General features: G+C 36.3%; 2 protein-coding genes across 2 annotated transcripts; both read right to left on the bottom strand.

Annotated features, from left to right (window-relative positions):
* Positions 1–18,370: 18,370 nt before the first annotated feature.
* Positions 18,371–18,912, bottom strand: BDB00DRAFT_849066 (restriction of telomere capping protein 4; the record flags this gene model as incomplete). The annotated part of the gene is made up of 2 exons (XM_053125343.1): positions 18,371–18,704; positions 18,760–18,912. The coding sequence occupies 2 exons, from the start codon at positions 18,910–18,912 to the stop codon at positions 18,426–18,428; spliced, it is 432 nt and encodes a 143-aa protein (XP_052974562.1). The 3' UTR covers positions 18,371–18,425.
* Positions 18,913–21,933: 3,021 nt separating this feature from the next.
* BDB00DRAFT_877608 (uncharacterized protein) lies at positions 21,934–22,486 on the bottom strand (the record flags this gene model as incomplete). The annotated part of the gene is made up of 2 exons (XM_053127635.1): positions 21,934–22,351; positions 22,416–22,486. 2 exons carry the CDS (start codon positions 22,484–22,486, stop codon positions 21,934–21,936), a joined length of 489 nt encoding a protein of 162 aa, XP_052974561.1.
* Positions 22,487–22,491: the final 5 nt, after the last annotated feature.

Here is a 22,491-nt window from a genome sequence, read left to right as displayed (position 1 = left end):
GTCTAAGGATAATTGGATGAAAGCGTACGGGTCGAATGGCGTGTCATTGTTGGTGTATGAGACGAGGGAGGATACATATTGACCGGCCATTTGTACAAGCATCCCGAGCTGTTGTGGTAGCTGAGCAAAGCGGTCAGCCTCATTCGTCACGAAATCAAGAGCACTGGCCTTCTCGACGAATCGTTTCATGAAGGTAACCTCGAAAGAGTCCTTCTGGTTTGTGTACGCGTCTTTCAAGAAACCGTTGTATCGCTCGAAGCTGAACAACCAATGTGCGTAGACTGGCCCAAAGTCTTCGATGGTGGTACGTAAATGCAGGTGCAAATGCATATTGGGCGTAACAAAATCAGGACCGTATAATTCTGCACAACCACATATGAAACGCTCGAATAAAATGTGAGCTTGGTCGAGACGCTCATATGTGGCCGTGGTTTGGACAATGTGACGGCACACAGCGACGAAAAGCATCCAGTTCGCCATGTGATCAGGAGGGAGGATGGGTTTGAGGACAAATGCGGAGTAGACGAGCGTCCATGTCTTCCAGTCCTCAGCCGTCATGAAGCCAAACTTGCGCTGGATCTTGTGCTTCAGGGTAGGCATTCCAGGCGGCAACACAATACCGTCAGCGCGCTCTTGCATAACCTCATAGTCAGCTTCACGGAAATAACCGAAAGTCCTCTATCCAGACACCATCCGAGCGGCAGTCCCCAGAAACAAATTGTGCATAACATCAATAAGTACAGACGAGACCGGATCAAAGCAGTGAAGACGATGGAGCTGCGACCAGCGAGTCCCTGTCTCACGCTCGACGTTGTATCGCGCTCTTGGTGTTATTGCTGCTAGCCATTGCTGCGTGTCGCATAGGTTACCCTCCTTTGTCTGCAGGTCCGAGGATGGAATTTGCTGACCTGAATAATCCAGTTTTGTAGTGCCTGGAAAAACGACAAACTCGCGCGTGCATTTGCTACATGCTCGCGTACTGGCATGCGAAGTGAAGCCACCAACCTTCCGAGCAGCAGGTATATCGCAGGCAACATTAAGCAGAGCTGCACGAATGCGTGTGCCTTGTGGTTCTTGGAATGTGCTCATCTCAATGCCGTCGTACAGGGCAATGAGATCGTCGACTAATGGCTCAAGGTAGTAGTTCATCTCGTAGGTCTTCGGCTCACTTGGTCCAGGCATAACACCTACAAGTATGACGTTCTCCACTTTTTGGCGATCGGCGCGAGGGAGGTTGTTGATGGTGATGTAAATGGCGCCACACGAGTAACCGGTGTCAAAAGGCGCAAGCCAATCGACGTTAAGTGTCAGCATCTACGAGCGAGGGTCTTCAACAAAGGTGATATTGTTGGAATCCTGGAGACTGACTCATTTCATGCCTTCATACACATCACCGAGTTCTCCTGCTCTTGGGACCCGACGATTTCGCCACCCAAGGATTTTGTCCTCGAAACCTCGTCGCATGAAGAACCTTTTCAGGGCTTGTTGTAAGGGATGGTAGGTATATTCTTTAATAGGAGAGCGACGGTTGTTAGTGGTTGTTTTAAACAGAGGTGTGTTGCAAGAATCTCCGTCGATTATGCTGCTTGGCTTGGTGCATCGCTCGTGCAACATTGGTGACGGCAGATATATGGCGTGGCATTTGCTGCAGGCGACATATTTTTGTAGATCCTGTGTCAACCGGTTAAAGCCAATAGCTTGTCGTATCCCAGCAATTGTAGACGGAATAATGGTGTTTTCGGGGAGGACATGAAGGCCGGCGAACAAGGTTATGATGAATGTGATCAGCATGGATGCGACACGCTCGGATAGATGGTGGAGTTGGAATAAACAAATGAAGATGAAGACGAATATCAATGGTTGTGGGATGGAATCGAGCAGGTTTGTTGTGGCTAATAGTGTTGGCGGTTCATCTATTGCATAGCAGTTATTAACTCTGATTTCTTTTCCACATTATTTCTAGTAGCACCATTACTACCACTAACCTACTGTATCATCTTCGACTATATTATCGAATTCGACGTCGTCAGCCTGGTACATCAATTCATCGTCATCTCTTTCTTGATCCGTTACTGGTTGGTCACCTCCAAATGATTCATATGGCAAGGTTACACCAGAATTCGCCACAGCTACTACTAGATTCCAACAAGGGACACACAATCAGTTCAACAAAGCGAAACACAGTGCAACATCGCAACTCACAACCAATACCATCAACAAAATTACCATTATCAACTACGTCGGCGTTATGATCAGGCAGTTATGGATCATCGACTTCCATCTGCATATCGCCCCCATCCACCATCGGCAGAGTTTGATCTACATATGGCGAATCAGTATAATGCAACATTCGATACGAGCATAAAAACTAGTCTGTGAAAGCTCTGCTACCGTATCGTTGATTTCCTGCTGTAAATTATACTGTTCGTCAGCCCTGACATGATCAGTATACGCTCTCAGAGTGACTCAACGGTATCCCTCCAGATGTGCCCAATAATTTCGACAAAAGCATAACATGAACTCGCCATTTTGCTATTGGCTGTTCAAGTTGGACATCGTCAAGGAAACAAGGGTACGTGAAGAATATCAGTGGTGTTTTAATAAGTCTGTTGCTTTCTTCGCTCTCTTTTATATCTTTTTCTAAGAATCAATTATTTATCTATATTATAGCACTCATCGTTAAGGGTGCAGACGCATCAGGCTACTTCATTATTATTTTAATTTGCACATTGGTGATACGCGCATGTTTTCGACCACGTTATTGATTGTTCCTTAGGAAATATCTTAGCGCCACGAGCACATGATGACAGCGGTATCAACATCACTACTGATTTTTTTAAATTATATTAATATAAGCTTCTTGGCAGTATGCGCACGTTGCTAACCACCAATTTATTGATCCTTTCTTAAGAAGGATCTTGGCAACATACACACATGATAATAACAAACATTTTTTTTTTCTTTGGGTATGAACATTATCGATCACTTTAATCATTGATAATTTAGTCACTTTGACAGCAAAAGCACATGTTGCAAGCAAACAAAAGATCATGGCAGCATAAATACCAAACAACGTCCTTCTCTGCGTCGCATGCTGTTTATATCTAGCTATCCAGTATGGCTTTACATCAGATAATTAATAAGAAAGGGGTCTGTAATAAAATATCAAATGAACCATATGTATTCAATTTTCGAGGCTACGTGAGTGCGTAAGGTTGAGTAGCCTTTTTCTGATCAACTAAAACATTTCTCTCTACTAGTGCCTTGTGAAAAGAAATGTCTTCCCTTTCTTCCTCAACGCACTCTTCCTCGAACTCGATGCGCCGTCTCTTCACCCTTTCCTTTCCAATGGCGCCATTTCGGTCCAATCCATTCCTCACGTTCTGTTAATCAGCGACGCGCAACCATTCTAATTCCCGTTACTAGCAATTTCCGATTACACCATTCAGAAAAAAAGCTGTAAAAGTCAATGTGCTAATTACCAGCTTTTTAATTAAAGTTTGACGTCTTATGCACTCTGTAAGTTTAACGTTGAAATCGCCTAGCAAAATTAGTAGTGGTAATGAAAAATGACTAAAGGACATAGGAGAACATCTCATAGTATAGTGATTACAAAATTATTGCAAATTTTCTTTTAAAAATAACTTTTTTATTATTTCTGAGATTTAAATTGAGCATATTAAAATAATCTATTTTAAAAACAAAATTTAACTTTATAAATATAATATACTGTTTATGATGTTATTATATATTCTTAAAATATAAACAACTTCCTCCTTCTTCCTCTTCCCTTCCAGTCTCACCAACGGTGAACCAAAAAACGAAGTTTTTTCTGTGAGCGAAGCTCCTCTTCTTTTAATATTAATTATATTAAAAAAATACCTACAGGTATTTTTTCTAAATAAATTTAATCATTTTTAAAGAAAGAAAATAAAAATTGAGTATTTTTATTTTTCTTTTTTATTATTACACAAGAATTTAAAATGCCAAGCATTTTTAAATTCTAAAATATTAAATTTGGTTTTTTAAAAATGATTAAAAATATTAATGTTCTTATGGAAAATTTTGAAAATAAATATAAGTTAGATATGATAAATCTATATTTATTTTAAAGTAGAGTAAATTTCTAAATATAACAATTTCTTTAAATGTTTAGAATTATTAAATAATATTGTTATTTTCAATATAATTAAAAACCAAAATAAATAAAATAAGCTCTTAAATATTGTTATAATTTCTAAAAAAATCCGTAGATATTTCATTAAATTTCTGAAATGTTTTATTATGTTTCCTAAATTAATTTGTAAATATGGTACCCGCCACCTAGAAACATAAATTTTTGGAGCAATTTTCAATGTTTTATTTCAACTTTTTTCACTTATACAACCCACTTTTTTGGCTTCATATAACGATAGAGAGAGGCTCAAAGAATAATTCTATGAAAAGGTTTTGTATACATATAAGCAAAAAAAAATGAGAATAAAGTGTTGAAGTTGGTGTCGATTTCAAAATTTAGCAGAGGATTTTGTCAGAATGTCTACCCTACTATGGTGCCCGCCACCTAGAAACGTAAATTTTTGGACCAATTTTCAACTTTTTATTTCAACTTTTTTCACTTATACAACCCACTTTTTTGGCTTCATAGAACGATAGAGAGAGGTTCAAAGAGCAATTCTATGAAGCGTTTTAATTTACGTACAGGCAAAAAAAATTGAGAAATAAAGTGTCGAAGTTGGGGTAGATTCGAAAATTTAGCAGAGGATTTTGTCAGAATGTCCACCCCACCATACACTAGTATATGACATTGAATCGGCGATTTCCATATTAAGAAGGTGGTGTAACATTGGTGATAGTGCCAGTGCAATATATACCTCAGCCTTCCAATCAACATTGACTGTAATAGTGCCATATAAATTATAAGTAGGATGCTAGTTTTATTGTTCCTTCTTTTTCCAAAACGTTCTATACAATGGGGAGACTCAACAAATACCAGAAGCACCTTCAAATTATGCAACGGTCAAAGAACATAATTAAGTAAATTTCTTGTGCATTCAAAGAGAACTGTCAGTTTCTAAGGATCACATAAGAAGAATCATGCAAGAGTAGTTTGTTTATTTAAGTCATCCTCTGGGAAAGGACTCACTGGTGGATGAAAAGCAGAAAAAGCTGTGAAAAAACATGCAAATTTTTGATGAATAAATATCGCTTAACTAAAAATGGAAATTTATAGAGGCGGAATTTTAAATTTTGGAAATGTCCACTTGTTGTTTCTAGGTGGCAGGCACCATATACACTATTGTATATGACATTGAATCGGCAATTTCCATATTAAGAAGGTAGTGTAACATTAGTGGTAAGTACTGGTGCAATATATACCTCAGCCTTCCAATCAACATTGACTGTAATAGTACCAGGTAAAATGTAAGGAGACTAGATTACATATTGTTAATTTGGGTTATTGTATGAATTTAATTCAAAATTATGGATTAAATATTTAAAGAAAGAAATAAATTTTAAAATAAAAAAGAACTATATTAATAGAAAATAATAAACAAATTAATAAAATTAAAACTTTATTATTTTTTTAAAACAAAGATGTATTAATTATTTTAGAACTAAAAAAAAATTATTTTATTTCTGAATTATATTTTTGAATATAAAGAACTTTAATTTTAAAAGAAAATAAAACATCTTTTAGATTTCAGTATTAATTAATAAATTAAAATCGAAATATAGCTTTTTTTTTATTTTTTTAATTTTTAGATCAATATAATATATACAGGATTTTTCATCTCCTAGCGGACGTTTGAACTTTTATTTAGGCAGAGTGGACATGAATGTTAGTCTGAGTGGACATGAATGAAAGTTAATCTAGATATGAATAATAATTGATCTGGACATGAATGAAAATCGAGCTGGACATGAATGAAAATCGAGCTGGACATGAATGAAAATCGATCTAGACATGAATGAAAATCGAGCTGGACATGAATGAAAATCGAGCTGGACATGAATAAAGATCGATCTGGACATGAATATAAAACGATCTGGACATGAATATACATCGACCTGGACATGAATATAAATCGATCTGGACATGAGTAAAATCAATCTGGACAAAATAAAAATCAATCTGTACATGAATGAAAATCATTCTGACAAGAATAATAATCAATCTAAACATGAATAATAGACAACCTGGACATAATAACAGTCAACCTGGACATAGTTTTAGTCAACTAAGACATAATAAAAGTTGAAGTAGATAATATATTAAGTATAGCAGAGCAGAATATATGAGCACTTAAGATTTTCAATTCAAGTCAAGACATAATATAAGTTAAGCAGTACAAAGCCAATGTCAAGATATAGTAGTATGGCTGTTTCACTCGTGACAAGAAGCTTGTAGGCTAATGTACAGGAAATGGCAAGGGTGCGTCAGAGACTCACTGTGCGCATAAGGCATAAGCCTATTTTGCTGCTGTGGGAATAGGGCCTGAGCGTTTCCCCTCATTTCACTTTACCCGGGTTGAGTTTGAAACAAATTGGAGGCTGGTGGCAGAGGTAGGTGGAAAGTGTGGGGTTTGTTAGCAGCAGCAGGGAGGAAAAAAACAACAACCAAAGATCCTTTTTTTTTCTCATTACCATTCGCCATGGCAAATCAACAGCTTCGACGCACACTTGTAAATGGCTCCTACTCTCTTCACGATGAATAAAAAACAAAGAAAACAAAACGGCACAATCCACGGATTTATTGAAAAACGAAATAAAGGTAACTGTTTTCTTAAAATAAGCATGTGCTCAAGATTTATAAAGGAGTAGACCGCCGTTACTGCTGCTTAAAAAAACGCTGGGTAAGTAAACAAGAAAAGGGAAAGGTTACTGGTTGTGCTTGGGGTATAGCTTTAGTAGACATACGCTCATTCAGAATTACTGTTTTTTTTCTTCTCTGTATATACTTGATGCACCATCTTGCACCATTCCAACGTCAGACTTACGTGCGTAATACAACATCGTCCTCTACCTGCACAAACCATTCGTACTCACAACAAGAACGACGCAACAATTTTCTTCTCCATTACTCATACACAATTATATACAACATGACGCTGATCCGCCATTGACTTACAAAATATACAGCCGGACGCGATTACTTTTTACCTTTTGCATATACCAACGTTAACATCGCCGGTCTTTATGGAAAATGAGCTGTAGATAGCAGGAAGGATAACTGACGGGTTTCTTTCCTTTTGTGTTGCTGTGGATTGGATGAAAATAAAGTATGTTGACCGTTATATAAGAAAGATAACGAAGAAGGTTCTACAAGAGTTATGCAGGTGCGAAGGATGTTGTTTCGTGGTGAAGGATGGTTATTGTAATTATTGGCATTGCGTGGCAGAGCGTCTGATGCCACTCACAGTCTCGCGTTTGTGAACCCATTTGTAGCCACACAATTCCGAGATGCGATCCTTAAAGATCTGCCATTGAGCAGCAAGAAGGCGCACGATTTCATTGGGAATGAGTGCAAGAACTCCACGTACAGTCGAGTGAGAGAGAGCGTAGCGAATGTTGTCAAGGGTAGTAACTTGTTGGTTGTTCATAGTTGTTGTTATTGATAAAAAATAAACTTGCTGTTGTAATAGCAAAGGAACTTCCTCCTTCATAACAACGAACGCCTTTTCTTCTTTGTCCCTGCCATATTATCATCCCGCTGACAGCTATATCTATAGTTTTTATAGAAGCACTTGTAATAACATGCAATCCCATCTCACACCCGTTTATGCAGACAACTGAAACATAATGACTACATAATGTATGATCTTCTACTTTTATTTTTTTCATCCCAACCATAACATCTACAGTAACAATAATAAAACCCTACATACCACCCATCAGCATATATAGCTACCTTATCCATCAAGACCGGCAATGTTCGTGTTGGCATATGCAAAAAGAAAAAGGTAATCGTTGTTGCCATCGTGTGTGTGCGAGTACAGCGAATTGCAGAGGAGGATTATAGTTGTGGTGGTGTGTATGCATCATAGGAATATAATTATCATCGCAGTGATGTGAATACAAACAGCAAACAAAGAGATGACCGTCATTACGATGATGATGTGCTTGAGCGTACGAGTATTAAAACAAAAGACCGGCGTCATAGTCGTCATCGTGTAATATGGGCGTACATAATAGTGAAAAATAAATGCGTCAGGCTGTATATTTTGTAAGTCAATGGCGGATCAGCGTCATGTTGTATATAATTGTGTATGAGTAATGGAGAAGAAAATTGTTGCGCCGTTCTTGTTGTGAGTACGAATGGTTTGTGCAGGTAGAGGACGATGTTGTATTACGCACGTAAGTCTGACGTTGGAATGGTGCAAGATGGTGCATCAAGTATATACAGAGAAGAAAAAAAAACAGTAATTCTGAATGAGCGTATGTCTACTAAAGCTATACCCCAAGCACAACCAGTAACCTTTCCCTTTTCTTGTTTACTTACCCAGCGTTTTTTTAAGCAGCAGTAACGGCGGTCTACTCCTTTATAAATCTTGAGCACATGCTTATTTTAAGAAAACAGTTACCTTCATTTCGTTTTTCAATAAATCCGTGGATTGTGCCGTTTTGTTTTCTTTGTTTTTTATTCATCGTGAAGAGAGTAGGAGCCATTTACAAGTGTGCGTCGAAGCTGTTGATTTGCCATAGCGAATGGTAATGAGAAAAAAAAAAGGATCTTTGGTTGTTGTTTTTTTCCTCCCTGCTGCTGCTAACAAACCCCACACTTTCCACCTACCTCTGCCACCAGCCTCCAATTTGTTTCAAACTCAACCCGGGTAAAGTGAAATGAGGGGAAACGCTCAGGCCCTATTCCCACAGCAGCAAAATAGGCTTATGCCTTATGCGCACAGTGAGTCTCTGACGCACCCTTGCCATTTCCTGTACATTAGCCTACAAGCTTCTTGTCACGAGTGAAACAGCCATACTACTATATCTTGACATTGGCTTTGTACTGCTTAACTTATATTATGTCTTGACTTGAATTGAAAATCTTAAGTGCTCATATATTCTGCTCTGCTATACTTAATATATTATCTACTTCAACTTTTATTATGTCTTAGTTGACTAAAACTATGTCCAGGTTGACTGTTATTATGTCTAGGTTGTCTATTATTCATGTTTAGATTGATTATTATTCTTGTCAGAATGATTTTCATTCATGTACAGATTGATTTTTATTTTGTCTAGATTGATTTTACTCATGTCCAGATCGATTTATATTCATGTCCAGGTCGATGTATATTCATGTCTAGATCGTTTTATATTCATGTCCAGATCGATCTTTATTCATGTCCAGCTCGATTTTCATTCATGTCCAGCTCGATTTTCATTCATGTCTAGATCGATTTTCATTCATGTCCAGCTCGATTTTCATTCATGTCCAGCTCGATTTTCATTCATGTCCAGATCAATTATTATTCATGTCCAGATTAACTTTCATTCATGTCCACTCAGACTAACATTCATGTCCACTCTGCCTAAATAAAAGTTCAAACGTCTACTAGGAGATGAAAAATCCTGTAATAATAAAAAATGTTTGATTATAATAAATATATTTAAATACAGGGTCTTAAAAAACAAATGTTTATAAAAAAGTATTTTCAAAAACGACCCTAAAATTAATATATCGTGTAACAATACATTTCTATATATTAACAAAATTAAAATATAAAACAGGATTTTCTATAAAATAGTGTCTATATTTAAATCAATATTTACATTTGCCAAGACTTGTTATTATTAACCCTTGTGTAACATCAAACCATCCCTAAGAATATAATTTAAAACAGTGTATTATAAAATAATGTATTTAAATAACAAATTTTTATTAATTATGATTATAATTGAAAAAGTGTATATATAAAAATGTCATATATAATACATCCTAATGATTTTTATAATTATCGTCTAAAATTTTATTGTAAAGATAAAACACTATTTGATAAAAATACTGTACTTAAAGAGGATAATTTTGGATTAGATATTAAATATAAATATGATACTGAATATGTAAACAGTTTAAATTTTACCCTGTTTGAAAATAATTTTAATTTAATCTATTCCAACATAAAAATAAAAATAAAATTGAATTTTAATTTTAAAATAAAATAAAATACCTTTATATTTAATTATTTTTTTTAAATATAAAAAGACAATAAACATTATGGTTGCCTTAAACGATTTTCTCCCAATAAACCATATAAATCTAAAAAATAATCTAAGACAGGAATTAGATATGTTCATTCAATCAGAATTGGATTATTTTATTGAAAAAAATGTCCTTGAAAAAATTCAAAAAAAAATTCAAAAAAAATTAAATGATTTATTTGAAAATAATTATTTTCTATATCTATCTATGAATAATAACTTTTGTACACATATGTTTAAAAAAGGGAAAAGGAATGGACATTTCTGTACTAAAAAAATAAGAAAAAATGTTGCTGAAGATATTAAAGAAGATTATTTATGCAGTAGACATTCAAAAAATTATGTTCCCAAACGAAAACATTCTAAAAAAATAAATAAAAATGATATAAAAGGTTCATTTGAACCTCAAGAGGTTCAACAAAACATAAATGTTCTGCTAGATGAACCTTTAAATAGAAATAAAAATAGAAAAAAAACAAAAACCAAAAAGAAAAAAACTAGTGTAAAAATTATCTTAGGAAATCCATCTTTATTTTCATTTGCTGATATCCTACCATAAATTATATTATATAAATGTTTGTTTTTATCATCAAGTAGATTATGCCATTTTTTATTTTATATCTAAAATTAATGTTTTTATATTTCTTTTAGTTTAAAATATACATTAAATATTCAAACTTTTTGTAAAATAAGGATTTGAGCAAGATAACATGCTTTTATTGGAATTAGAAGAATACCAAACCTTATAGATTTCGAGCAAATTTATTTTTATGATTTAGTCCGCTAAGTAGGATGACAGTTTTATTGTTCCTTCTTTTCCTAAAACATTCTATACAATGGGGAGACTTAATAAGTACCAGAAGAACCTTAAAATTGTGTAAGAGTCAAAGAACACAATTAAGTAAATTTCTTGTGCATTCAAAGAGAACTGTCAGTTTCTAATAATCATTTAAGAAGAATGCGAGAGTAGTTTGTTTATTTAAGTCATCCTCTGAGAAAGGACTCACTGGATGAAAAGCAGAAAAAATATAAGTCCCACTAGCAAATTTTCGATGAATAAATATCACTTAACTAAAAATGGAAATTTATAAAGGCAGAATCTTAAATTTTTGAAATGTCCACTTGTTGTTTCTAGGTAGCAAGCACTATATAAAGAATTTTTATAACTCCTAAAAAATTTGTAACTCTTAATTTTTATGAAATATCACAACTAGAGTACATACCCCATACTCATCTACCATTCACTTTCTGATATATATGTTCCTCTATTGTGCTAATGTGTGGCACCTTCATTGCTTTGGCACTACTTCCTACATTGCATATCAGGTGCTGAGCCTCTCTCTTGGCCCAGTTCTACAGTATAACATTTCTTGGAACAGAATAAAATGAAGTATTTGCAGCTGCTTACATATATGTCGCCCATCGCTTGACTATGTTCTTTTTTTTTCTGATGTGTCCCCTAAAATAAAAGGGGAAGGACAGCCCGCTTCCTTTGAGCAGATCATTGCAATAATAAGTTATCGTGGTAGCTTTTGTTTTAACAGTCGAACGATGGCTATGCTGTCCGAACTTTCTTTAACAAGTGGTTTTTCATCAGTGTTCTGCATTGCTGAGTATGTTGCATACCCATACTCCTTGAGTACGGTCTACTGCAGCAACTATGAAAAAAAACCCGCCCAAATTGAAATCCATGCCCCCTACTCCCATCAATATTGCAACCCTTGGCTTTTTTCTCCTCTTGTAACTACTCAATCTAATAATAAGTATACATACCTTGAACAGGTACCCCTAATATACTGTCCAGACCTTTGCATCTGGTAAGAGATTTTTTTCTTATTAGCTTGTGATGGCACCCCCAATTTTATATGATGCCACCTTGAAGTTGCTGCTTTTCTACTTGTAACCTTCATGCTTCATATAGATGCCTACCCCCACATATTGAAAAATATCTTACAGAAGCTCAGTATTTTTTGCTTTTTTACTTTCGGCCCTTATGTCCCCCCTCCAAAACTTTGGGGTACTGGCTTCCCCTATCTCCCAACTTCAATTTATTGAAAATCCATAACTTTTCAAAGTTATGGATACCTCTCTACGGGCACAGTGTACTCTACCAATGCTTTCTTCGCTAGGTGGTGAATAATAGCTGATAGTAGAATATTATTTATTTTTATGATAAAAGCAGATAAAATAGAAGAAAAATAGAGGGTATATTTTTCTTTCGATATTTTATTGTTGCAAGTAACAGTTTCCTTTTATATCAATGCAAGCGAGCCACCATAGAGGCCTCTGAGAAGCCCTCTTTTGGAAGGAAAATAGAAAATGTATCTTCCATTACTACATTGGGGTATGGTATTCTCTGTTCAGAGCGAAATGAGAGTAACCTATAAGTATGAAAAAAATGAGAAAAAAGAAATGTGGTTGAATCGCCATAACAATTATATGAATAGATAGCTAAGATGTAACTTAATTAGTAGGATTTTTAGTAGGGCACTGTAGGGTGTTTAGTTGATGAGAAACCCCTTTGAGAAAATAATTCTCCAAAAAAAGTCATCAGTTACTATATAAAGTAATAATCTAGAGATGTGACTGCTAATTTTGAGCCTACCAATGACTGCACAGCATTTGATTTATATAACAGAATTCTTATCATAGCTCTGTAGTACATCTCATTAGCTAGTAATAGCTCTGAGAATAAAGTTTTCTCAAGAAATTAAACTATATACTATGTGACTGCTATTGCCGTTTTATTATGTTGTTGCCATATATGACAGATACATGTACTGCAATTCACAGCACTGTAGCTACAATATTGCACCTTCTAGAAGTCTTAATCCACCTTAAATAAAGCTACTTTTAGTGATTTTTACACATCCTCATATGTAATGTCTAAAATAAGCAATGTGACTGTCTTCAGTAAAAACATACTTAGATGTATATACATCATCTGTATATGCCTACAAAGTTTTATAGCAATAGCATTAATAATAGATGAGCTATGATCTATAGAAGGAGAGATATTTAAGGATAGAGTAACTAAAAAACACCTATATACTAACGCAAAGTTTTGAAAAATTAAGTATACATATCTGCTTTTGCTGTAGCCCGGGAAAACATTTAGCCGTCGGGAAAACCAATTACCTATCTATTTCCTTTTTAGGAAGTCACGTGATCTAAGCCACTTAGCAAGCCCCTGGGAAAATGTTTAGCCATCGGGAAAACCAATTAACTGTCTATTTCCTTTTTAAGAAGTCACGTGATCTAAGCCACTTAGCAAGCCCCTGGGAAAATGTTTAGCCGTCGGGAAAACCAATTAGATGTCTATTTCCTTTTTAGGAAGTCACGTGATCTAAGCCACTTACTAAGCCCCTGGGGAAACATTTAGCCGTCGGGAAACCAATTAACTATCTATTTCCTTTTTAGGAAGTCACGTAATCTAAGCCACTTAGTAAGCCACTGAGCCACCGGGTAAATTCTTACAGTCACCCCTTGGGGGATTAGTAAGTGGCTTAGATCACGTGACTTTCTAAAAAGGAAATAGACAGTTAATTAGTTTTCCCGACAGCTACACGTTTTCCTAGGGGCTTGCTAAATGGCTTAGATCACGTGACTTCCTAAGAAGGAAATAGACATTTAATTGGTTTTCCCGACGGCTAAACGTTTTCCCAGGGGCTTGCTAAGTGGCTTAGATCACGTGACTTCCTAAAAAGGAAATAGACAGGTAATTGACTTCCCCCACGGCTAAACATTTTCCCGGGGGCTTACTAAGTGGCTTAGATCATGCGACTTCCTAAAAAGGAAATAGATAGGTAATTGGTTTTCCGGACGGCTAAACGTTTTCCCAGGGGCTTGCTAAGTGGCTTAGATCACGTGACTTCCTAAAAAGGAAATAGACAGTGGTTGAATAAAAGAAGTCCCGGCACACCTACTTTCTTTTGTATCTCAGCACCAAGTGATCGTTACATAGTAACAAAAATATCATTAAATACTACAGACGCAGGGCTATCAGATGATATAAATTTTATTCCATAAAAGGCAATGGTGGTGATACAGGAATTACTCAAAAATCTGGAAATATTATAGATAAAGTACAAAATGTCTTCTACTGTCTATCCTTTCCCTTTCTACTTCTTTTTATACTAGGACCAGGCTGGTAGTCATTGTCATCTATATTATTATAAATAAATATAGTTTGATGTTAGTATCAGTAATATTAGCTTAGGTATTAAAGAATAATAAAGTAGATAATCTTTACCTTCATCAGTAGGGGGGTCCTCTGACTCGTAATCATCCTCTCTACTATGAGACTCAAAGATCTCATTCGACCCTTTATCTTCAGCCTCCAGAATAACCTCTGTAAGGAAAGACCTAGGGTTAGTCTTTGCTATATCTTGTTTACTACCCTTAAAATGGCATCCAGGTTGTAGCTCGACCTCCTTTAGGCAGCGGCATAGATTTCCCTAAAGGTCCTTGCTATTTTTTCAACGCCAAATATAAGCAACTAGATGCCAAGGCATCATAGCACTAGTGCGATGACGTGCAGAGACATTCATCTTAATACCATTCCAAACACCTAAAGTAAGAGAGTTTAATAAGTGTATATACTTAGTGTTTTATATATATATATATATGTAAATAGTCATTATAGCTTACCTTCAATAGTGTTTGTATATATATTGGTATCTGGGACCTTGAAATGCTTACTATGATTGACTTTATCAACTTTCAGATCCCTTTTAGGGTCCACATCAATACCATTGTACCCTTTCCAGCAGTCAACCATAACATGGGTGCCTATAAGTAGATTTTAAATATTATTAGTAAACGTTAGAAAAATCAGCTTTCAAAGATAGAATATTACCTGGAGCCACATAGCTATCAATAATCATCTTCAGTGTTTCACCAGTAAGGTTGGGAACAGTAGTCAAAAAGACACGTTTTTCAGGTGTATTACGCTCAATACCCCCTACTACCCAAACACCTTCAACATGTTTGCCATAGCCACCTTTGGTAAGCTTAGTCTTGCCAAATTTGCTTTCATCAATTTCCACAATAATCCGTTCTCTATTTGGAAGACGGCTACCTAGTCAAAGTAAATAAGTAGCTTAGTAAGCAATAAATAAGATGGAATAAAAAAAGGTATATAAAACTTACTAATTATAACATCTTCAGTCTTCAAATCAGCTTCAATCATAAGAAAGAGGTCTTTAACAACTCCCCTAATAGTTGGCAAGCTAAGCCCAGACATCAAGTACATTTCTGTGGGAAAACTACCCACTAGCTAAAGGTAGGCTACCAAAAGTATACGGCCAAAGTTCTCCTTGTGATGACCACTAAAAAAGGACCCCTTCCAAGCAGATACAACCTTAGGCTTAGTAGTATAAGTTCTTCTTTTAGTACAAGACCAAAGTAAACCATCACATGGGCTATCAGACAGCTTCATAAGGTGCCTATCACCACAGAACTTCTCCTTTGGAATAATCCCAAGCTCTTGAATATACCTTTTACTATATATTAGCAACCTTCATGACTTTTTTTAAATATCACACAAAGTAAAGTTTATAACTACTACTTACTCTATAGTTTTCTGGACATCAAGACACTTAGGCATCACCTCAAATAGGTCAGGAATACAAATAGCCCTTTCATTAGCAGCAGTAGGAAGAGGGGTAGAGGGAGAGGTAGCAGACATAGTAAAGTAGTGAAAAAAGTAAACAATAAGAGTGATCAATAGGAATCAAATAGGGGAGTGAGTAAGGAATATAAAGAGAGGTTTACCAAAAGTTGCCCCTTTATATACTTTTTTAACCGGAAGCATTCGGAAGGGAAAAAAGATATCCCATCGGAACAGAATGTTTATGAGTCATAAAGGAAGGGAAAAAGGATATCCCGTCGGAACGGAATGTTTATGAGTCATAAAGGAAGGGAAAAAGGATATCCCGTCGGAACGGAATGATTATGAGTCATAAAGGAAGGGAAAAAGGATATCCCGTCGGAACAGAATGATTATGAGTCATAAAGGAAGGGAAAAAGGATATCCCGTCGGAACGGAATGTTTATGAGTCATAAAGGAAGGGAAAAAGGATCTCCCATCGGAACGGAATGATTATGAGTCATTAAAGAAGGGAAGAAGGATATCCCATCAGAACGGAATAACTATTGAGTTATAAAGAAAGGAAAAAAGGATATTCATCGGAACGGAATGACTATGAGTCATAAGGGAAGGGATTCATTGGAATAGAATAATGATTTTTTAAAATAAAATATTCTCATTTTTGATGAAAAAAAGTTGCATTCAGTATATTGTAAAATTTTATTATAAAGAAAAGTTGGTCGCTGCCGGAATTGAACCCTTGACCTTTGGAGATTTTGAACATTCAAAAAAAAAGTAAAGCTGAACAAGCAAAAAAGGTACACTGCAGGATTTGAACCCTGACTATACCCAGCACCAGTCCAAAGCTCTACACCGTCAGCTACCAGCATGTTTGGTTTGCTTTGAAATTTATACCAAAGGGCCCAATGAAAACCAAAAAAATGTGACTGTATCATTGTACCTTTGTTTTGAAAATAATATGCTGAATTTTCTATTCTTAAATGTATATTTATTAGCTTATGTAAGACTACTAATTTAAAAAGCTATCAAGCAAAATGTTTGTAGAAATTATTCTAAGCTACTTATTGGGTACTGTGATTTGCAACTAAAGTCAGTAGATAGCCAAAATAATACTCTATATGCGAAAAATAAAAGCATTTAGTTTCATCGGATAATAACAGTTACTCTCTATGCTCAAGTTGGTTTGCAGCCCATTTCTCCTTTTTTGGTATATGTTTGAAACTCCGCCGTACCTTTTATGGGATTCGGTGACGTCGATTTTACTATATCGGGTATTTTTACGTTACACAGATTTCCTTATATATATATACTACTTATATACTATATATAGTGCGTGCCATGTTTTCTTTCATAGATCCTAGACAGTTAATTGGTTTTCCCGATGGCTAAACATTTTCCCAGGGGCTTGCCAAGTGGCTTAGATCACGTGACTTCCTAAAAAGGAAATAGATAGGTAATTAGTTTTCCCGACGGCTAAATGTTTTCCCGGGCTACAGCAAAAGCAGATATGTATACTTAATTTTTCAAAATCTTTACGTTGGTGAAGTGGTCTAACGTACTAGCCTTATATCCTACCTTTTGTAGAAGGCACGAGTTTAAAACCCCCTTTTGCTAAACTTTAGTATAAATGTTTTTTGAAAAACTGGTTTTTGCTGTTATCCAACCAATTCTGATTATTTTCATATAAATAATATACCATCAGATGCAGCTTTTTTTCCTCGTTCCAATAAGTATAAAATCATATATTTTTATATAGTAAGTCTATAGATGATCCCATTACTTATACATTTATGGTATTATACTTTAGGAATTACTAAGCACATGACAAAACTTGACCTCATGCACGACATTTTTTTTGGTAGCTTAGTATTCTGCAGTTGTTGTACGCACCGTCTCTCGTGCAGTTTGAAAGACTCTGTGTACAATAAAAAACTAACATTGCGTACGACAATTTTCTTTGACAGTTATCGTACGTACCGTCTCTTGCACAATTTAAAAGACCCTGTGTACGACAGAACTATGATGATATATACCGTGTAACTTAGAATGTTAACATACCGTGTATCCAAATGGCTAGCAAACAACTTATTTGTGCTAACATAAGCACTATAATATAGTGAAGCACAAGCAAGAAGATTTCTAAGTAAGCACAAAAAAACGTAGCTAAGACTATAGAAAAGTGAGTAGACGGTGCACCAAGCTTTTTCACCATTTTAATATCTATGACGGTGGTATTGGCTGCAAAGACATATCCTGTATTTCGTGTTCTAAAACTTGCTAGAGCTAGGGCTGTCATATAATTCTATTCAGTTAAAATTTTGACGGTCAATGTAATATTCGACGTATATATAATGTAAGATGATAATAATGTGTACACCAAATAGTTGAATATTTGGAGGGTGAAGAACAAAACATGTAGTAAGAAATAAGGGATCAGGAAAATAGGTTTTGATATGATTGTAAAGAACAATTAATCCGGAGACAAGGCACAAGAGCTTAAATATGAGACAAGAAGAGCATAAATCGTCAAGTACGATGAGGTAAACGACATTTGACACAAAAAAAAGTGCAGAACTGCATAAGGGGTTATGATTCGTGTTGCGTTTTATAATCATTCATCACTGCTTTCACTTTCATCTGAATCCATGGTGGGATTGATGGCACTGCCGAATTTAGCACTCTTTTTCATGATATCCACTGCGTCGTCGTAAGAAACATTCTTATCTTCTTGGATAAGTCGTGCAGCTATCTCTGGAACAAGAATCTGCTGAACAAACTGAAGTGGTGGCATCGGGGCTGTATTTGCTGCTGTCAGGTGGTTCGATTTCAATAGTTCTTTCGTCAAACAATCCATAATGATTTGCATTCCACGGTGTCCATAATAACCAGGCTGTTTTAAACAATGATTTAGTAAGTTATTTTATGAGTGATAGCTTTGTACTTACCAAAGATTTTTCAGCCCTTGCCATTCGTGCGAATACGGATCGTGCAACACTTCGGCTATATTGGCTGTAGAATTCGGTTTCTATCGATTTGAATGTGCTTTCGGTTTTGCTGACTACAGTTGACCCCCGCTTTTTGCAGTAGCGGTTTTTCATGAAAAAAACTGCAAAAAGCGGGGAACTGCAAAAAGTGAGGATGGGTATAAGGGTGTTACACAGGCTGAGTATAGCTTAGCTTACTAAGTGTCAATTATATGAACCAATTAAAGAATATCGGTACTTTGTTGAGGTTACTTTCACATTGCAATGTCTATATAAAAAGACTTGAATTTTTGCAATTGTCTTATACACACTACTCAAACTACACATCATGTCGAAAGGAAAATATGAAAAGCTTACTGACGAAATAAGTGAAGCAGCGTATCAGTACTACGTCGCCAAAGAGAAAGTGCTGCGCAAGTTTACATACAAGGATTTACTCGACTGGATAAAAACAACATACAACCTTGAGAGTGTTCCGAATACAACAACAATTTCACGAATGATTGCTAAGAGAAAACATGAAGAAGAAAACGGCATCGAGAGAAATAAAAGACAAAAAGCTCGAGCAAAGTTTCCCGTATGTTTAAGCTTATTGAGTACTGCTTGCTATTCACTTTACTAATAAGAAAGCAAAATATTACAATAGGAACTAGAATACGCTTTATATACATGGATAGAACAAAGATTCCATGAGAAGATCCCAATCAATTGGGATATTATTAAGAAAGCTGGTGAAAACTTTGCAACTAAGCTGCAAATCTCTACTGAGGACTTGACATTCTCCAATGGCTGGCAAAACCGCTTCCAAAAACGATATAACCTCAAGGTCCAAAAAATAAGTGGTGAAGCTAGCTCTGCTGATGTCACACTCGCAGAAGTCAAGTTGCCTGAAATCCAACGAATGCTAGAAAAATATGCGTTAAAGGACATTTACAACATGGACGAGACAGCTGTCTTCTACTCCAGTGCTCCTGTGTCTACAATTGCACCTGGACCGTTTAAAGGAGTCAAGCAGGACAAGTCGCGGTTGACTCTTGTATTGACGACGAATGCTGATGGATCTGATAAGTGGCACCCCTGGTTCATTGGCAAGGCACAGCGCCCAACCTGTTTCAGCAAAGTATGCTATACGATAAAGTAAAAGATGATGATCAACTGCTTATTATATTTTCTATATAACAACAGGCACAGCAGAGAAAGGTTGACATCTCGAAGTACTGTGCAAATGCCAATGCTTGGATGACGCGCGATATCTTCAAGAAGTACCTTACTATGTTGGATAAATCGATGGTGTATCAGCAAAGAAAAATTGCATTGCTCTTAGACAACTTTTCGGGCCATTTTTGCGATTACGAGCCAAAGAATGTCGAGCTAGTATATTTGCCGCCAAATACAACATCGCTTATGCAGCCTTTAGATGCTGGTATTATCCGCAGTTTCAAGGTGCATTTCAAGTACGTTGTTGTTATAATTATTAGATAGGCTTATTTTATATGTATGTGGAAATTTGAAAGTAACCATTTTCTCTATTGTATTAGGAATTTGCAATATGAGCATGCATATAGCAGAATTCAGGAGCGCTTGGAAAAAGGCCTGCCTGTTAATGACGGAAATACGTTTCGTATTGATGTTTTGACAGCAATACAATGGTGTCATGAGGCATGGCAAAGTGTTCCAGTGCTGACAATTGTAAACTGCTACATAAAAACGAGGGTAATAGATGCAGTCATGACTAGCAGCACTGATAGTGGGTCAGACAATGCAGACGAAGTTGCACTTGGCCAGATTGATGATCATCTCAGTCTTATTTATGGTGCCAACAACCTTGCAAATTTCACTTTTGATGCAGATCCACCTGAGGAAATTGCAGCTGTTCATCCACTACTTTCCGATGAAGAAATTGTTAGTGCTGTTCTTAATGAAAAAGTAGCTGATGATGTTGTTGACAACGGCAATGAAGATACTAGCATGACTGTTGTTTCATCTGAACCTGTTACACCAGTATATAGTTTGCAAGAAAAAACAAGAATACTAGAAAAAACAATTGCTATTTTAGATGCCGCGGAACATCAAAACATACGGAATGAGCTCAGAAAAGTCCGGGATGATTTCCGCAAGAAAAGCCAGAACAAACAATCCAGAATCACCAATTATTTTCAGTAATAAAACCTTTATGTAATAAATATAAAGCTTTATATAGAAAACTAGGAAGTATCAGTGGTTCGATTCTCAGTGTCGCCGCTCTCTGGGGAGAATGAAAACCACTAGCGGGAAATTGCAGGTCCTGGTTTTGGGCTGCAAAATGCAAAAAGTGAGGAAACTGCAATTTTACTAAGTGATGAGCGGGATTCCTCTAAAAAAAGCTGCAAAAACTGAGGATCTGCAAAAAGCGGAGGTGCAAAAAGCAGGGGTCAACTGTATGATATCTTGTATAACTGGTACATAATTCATTACACGTAAAGGCAAGGTCGCAAAATCGATATGAGCTAGGTAACCTTAGGCGATTCCTTCTGGTCTGATCAACATTTCTTTCCTATGAATGCTGCAGAAGTTGTATTACTCAGTAAAGCGAACTGGTCTGGGTTTAATCTATGCTTCATCGAAGCAGCGGCGACGAGACGTTGAAAGTTCTTTAATGCGGCGTTCGTCTTGTTTCTTATGCTTCTCTTCTTTTTGTATATATTCATCGTACTGCTTCTGTATAGCAGGAGGTAACGGTAATAGCAGGTGTGTTTGACAATGGGGACATGCTATTGCACCATGATCTAGATAGTATAACAGATGCGTTCAGAGTTACTAGAATACAAAGATACGGAGCGGTAAGTTATAGGTACCATGATGATCGCCCCATATATCAATATCGCAATCAGATTCATCTAAAATCAGAATGGGCGACACTTGTCTTCTTTTTTCTATGCTGATTGCTGTTGAATCTTGATCCACTGTTTTTTTGATATGCAGGTACCTCTAAAACGTTTTGTGATCGTGACCTAGGCTGATCTCGTTCTATTGCTGCTTGTGTCGCTGTGATATCGGGGGCCATCACATTTTAACAGATGATCGCAGCAAGACCGGCTCCTAATGGTTCCCATTCATGAAATGCATAACGAACGGCAGGAGACTATATCGTTTGCCCTAAAGTACAGAGTATGGCAATGTCAGCAACGGCGGATGATATTTCGCCCATGGACCAGATGTATAGCAAGCAATCAGCCACTCCAAAGCATTGGCTACCAACTGAATATCCACGCTTCCGTCAAACCAGTACTCCTTGGGACAGTCGGCCTCAATATCACCAAAGGCGACACCATAAGACATCCTTTTGACCAGTTTTTCATATTCCGTCTGGCTGCCACCACAGATGTAAGACAAACAAATGCTTTTTCCCTTAGCCACCACGTACTCATGCATTCTTTTTTTGATGTCGGCGTATTTATCTTGATTGCTTTTATATTCAAGATACGACAAAGTTCTGAACCCACACCATCCGTCTGGCTTTATCTCGACCGAGTCTGTAATGTACGATAATGGAATATCTGGATGTATTGTCGAGCTACACAGCAAATGGTGTAAGTTCATATATATTAAACCACTACTAGGCAAATATATGCCTATACCTTTGATCATGTAGAGCCTGTGTACTACGCTTTTTGTTTGGCCAAAGCTCTTCAGAACCGTTCTCAATCATTGTAA

Source organism: Zychaea mexicana (assembly GCF_025766255.1).
Source record: "Zychaea mexicana strain RSA 1403 chromosome Unknown BDB00scaffold_112, whole genome shotgun sequence".
Lineage (NCBI taxonomy): Eukaryota > Fungi > Mucoromycota > Mucoromycetes > Mucorales > Lichtheimiaceae > Zychaea > Zychaea mexicana.
The sequence above is the reverse complement of the archived record's forward strand: the minus strand, read 5'-3'. Positions and strand labels throughout refer to the sequence as shown.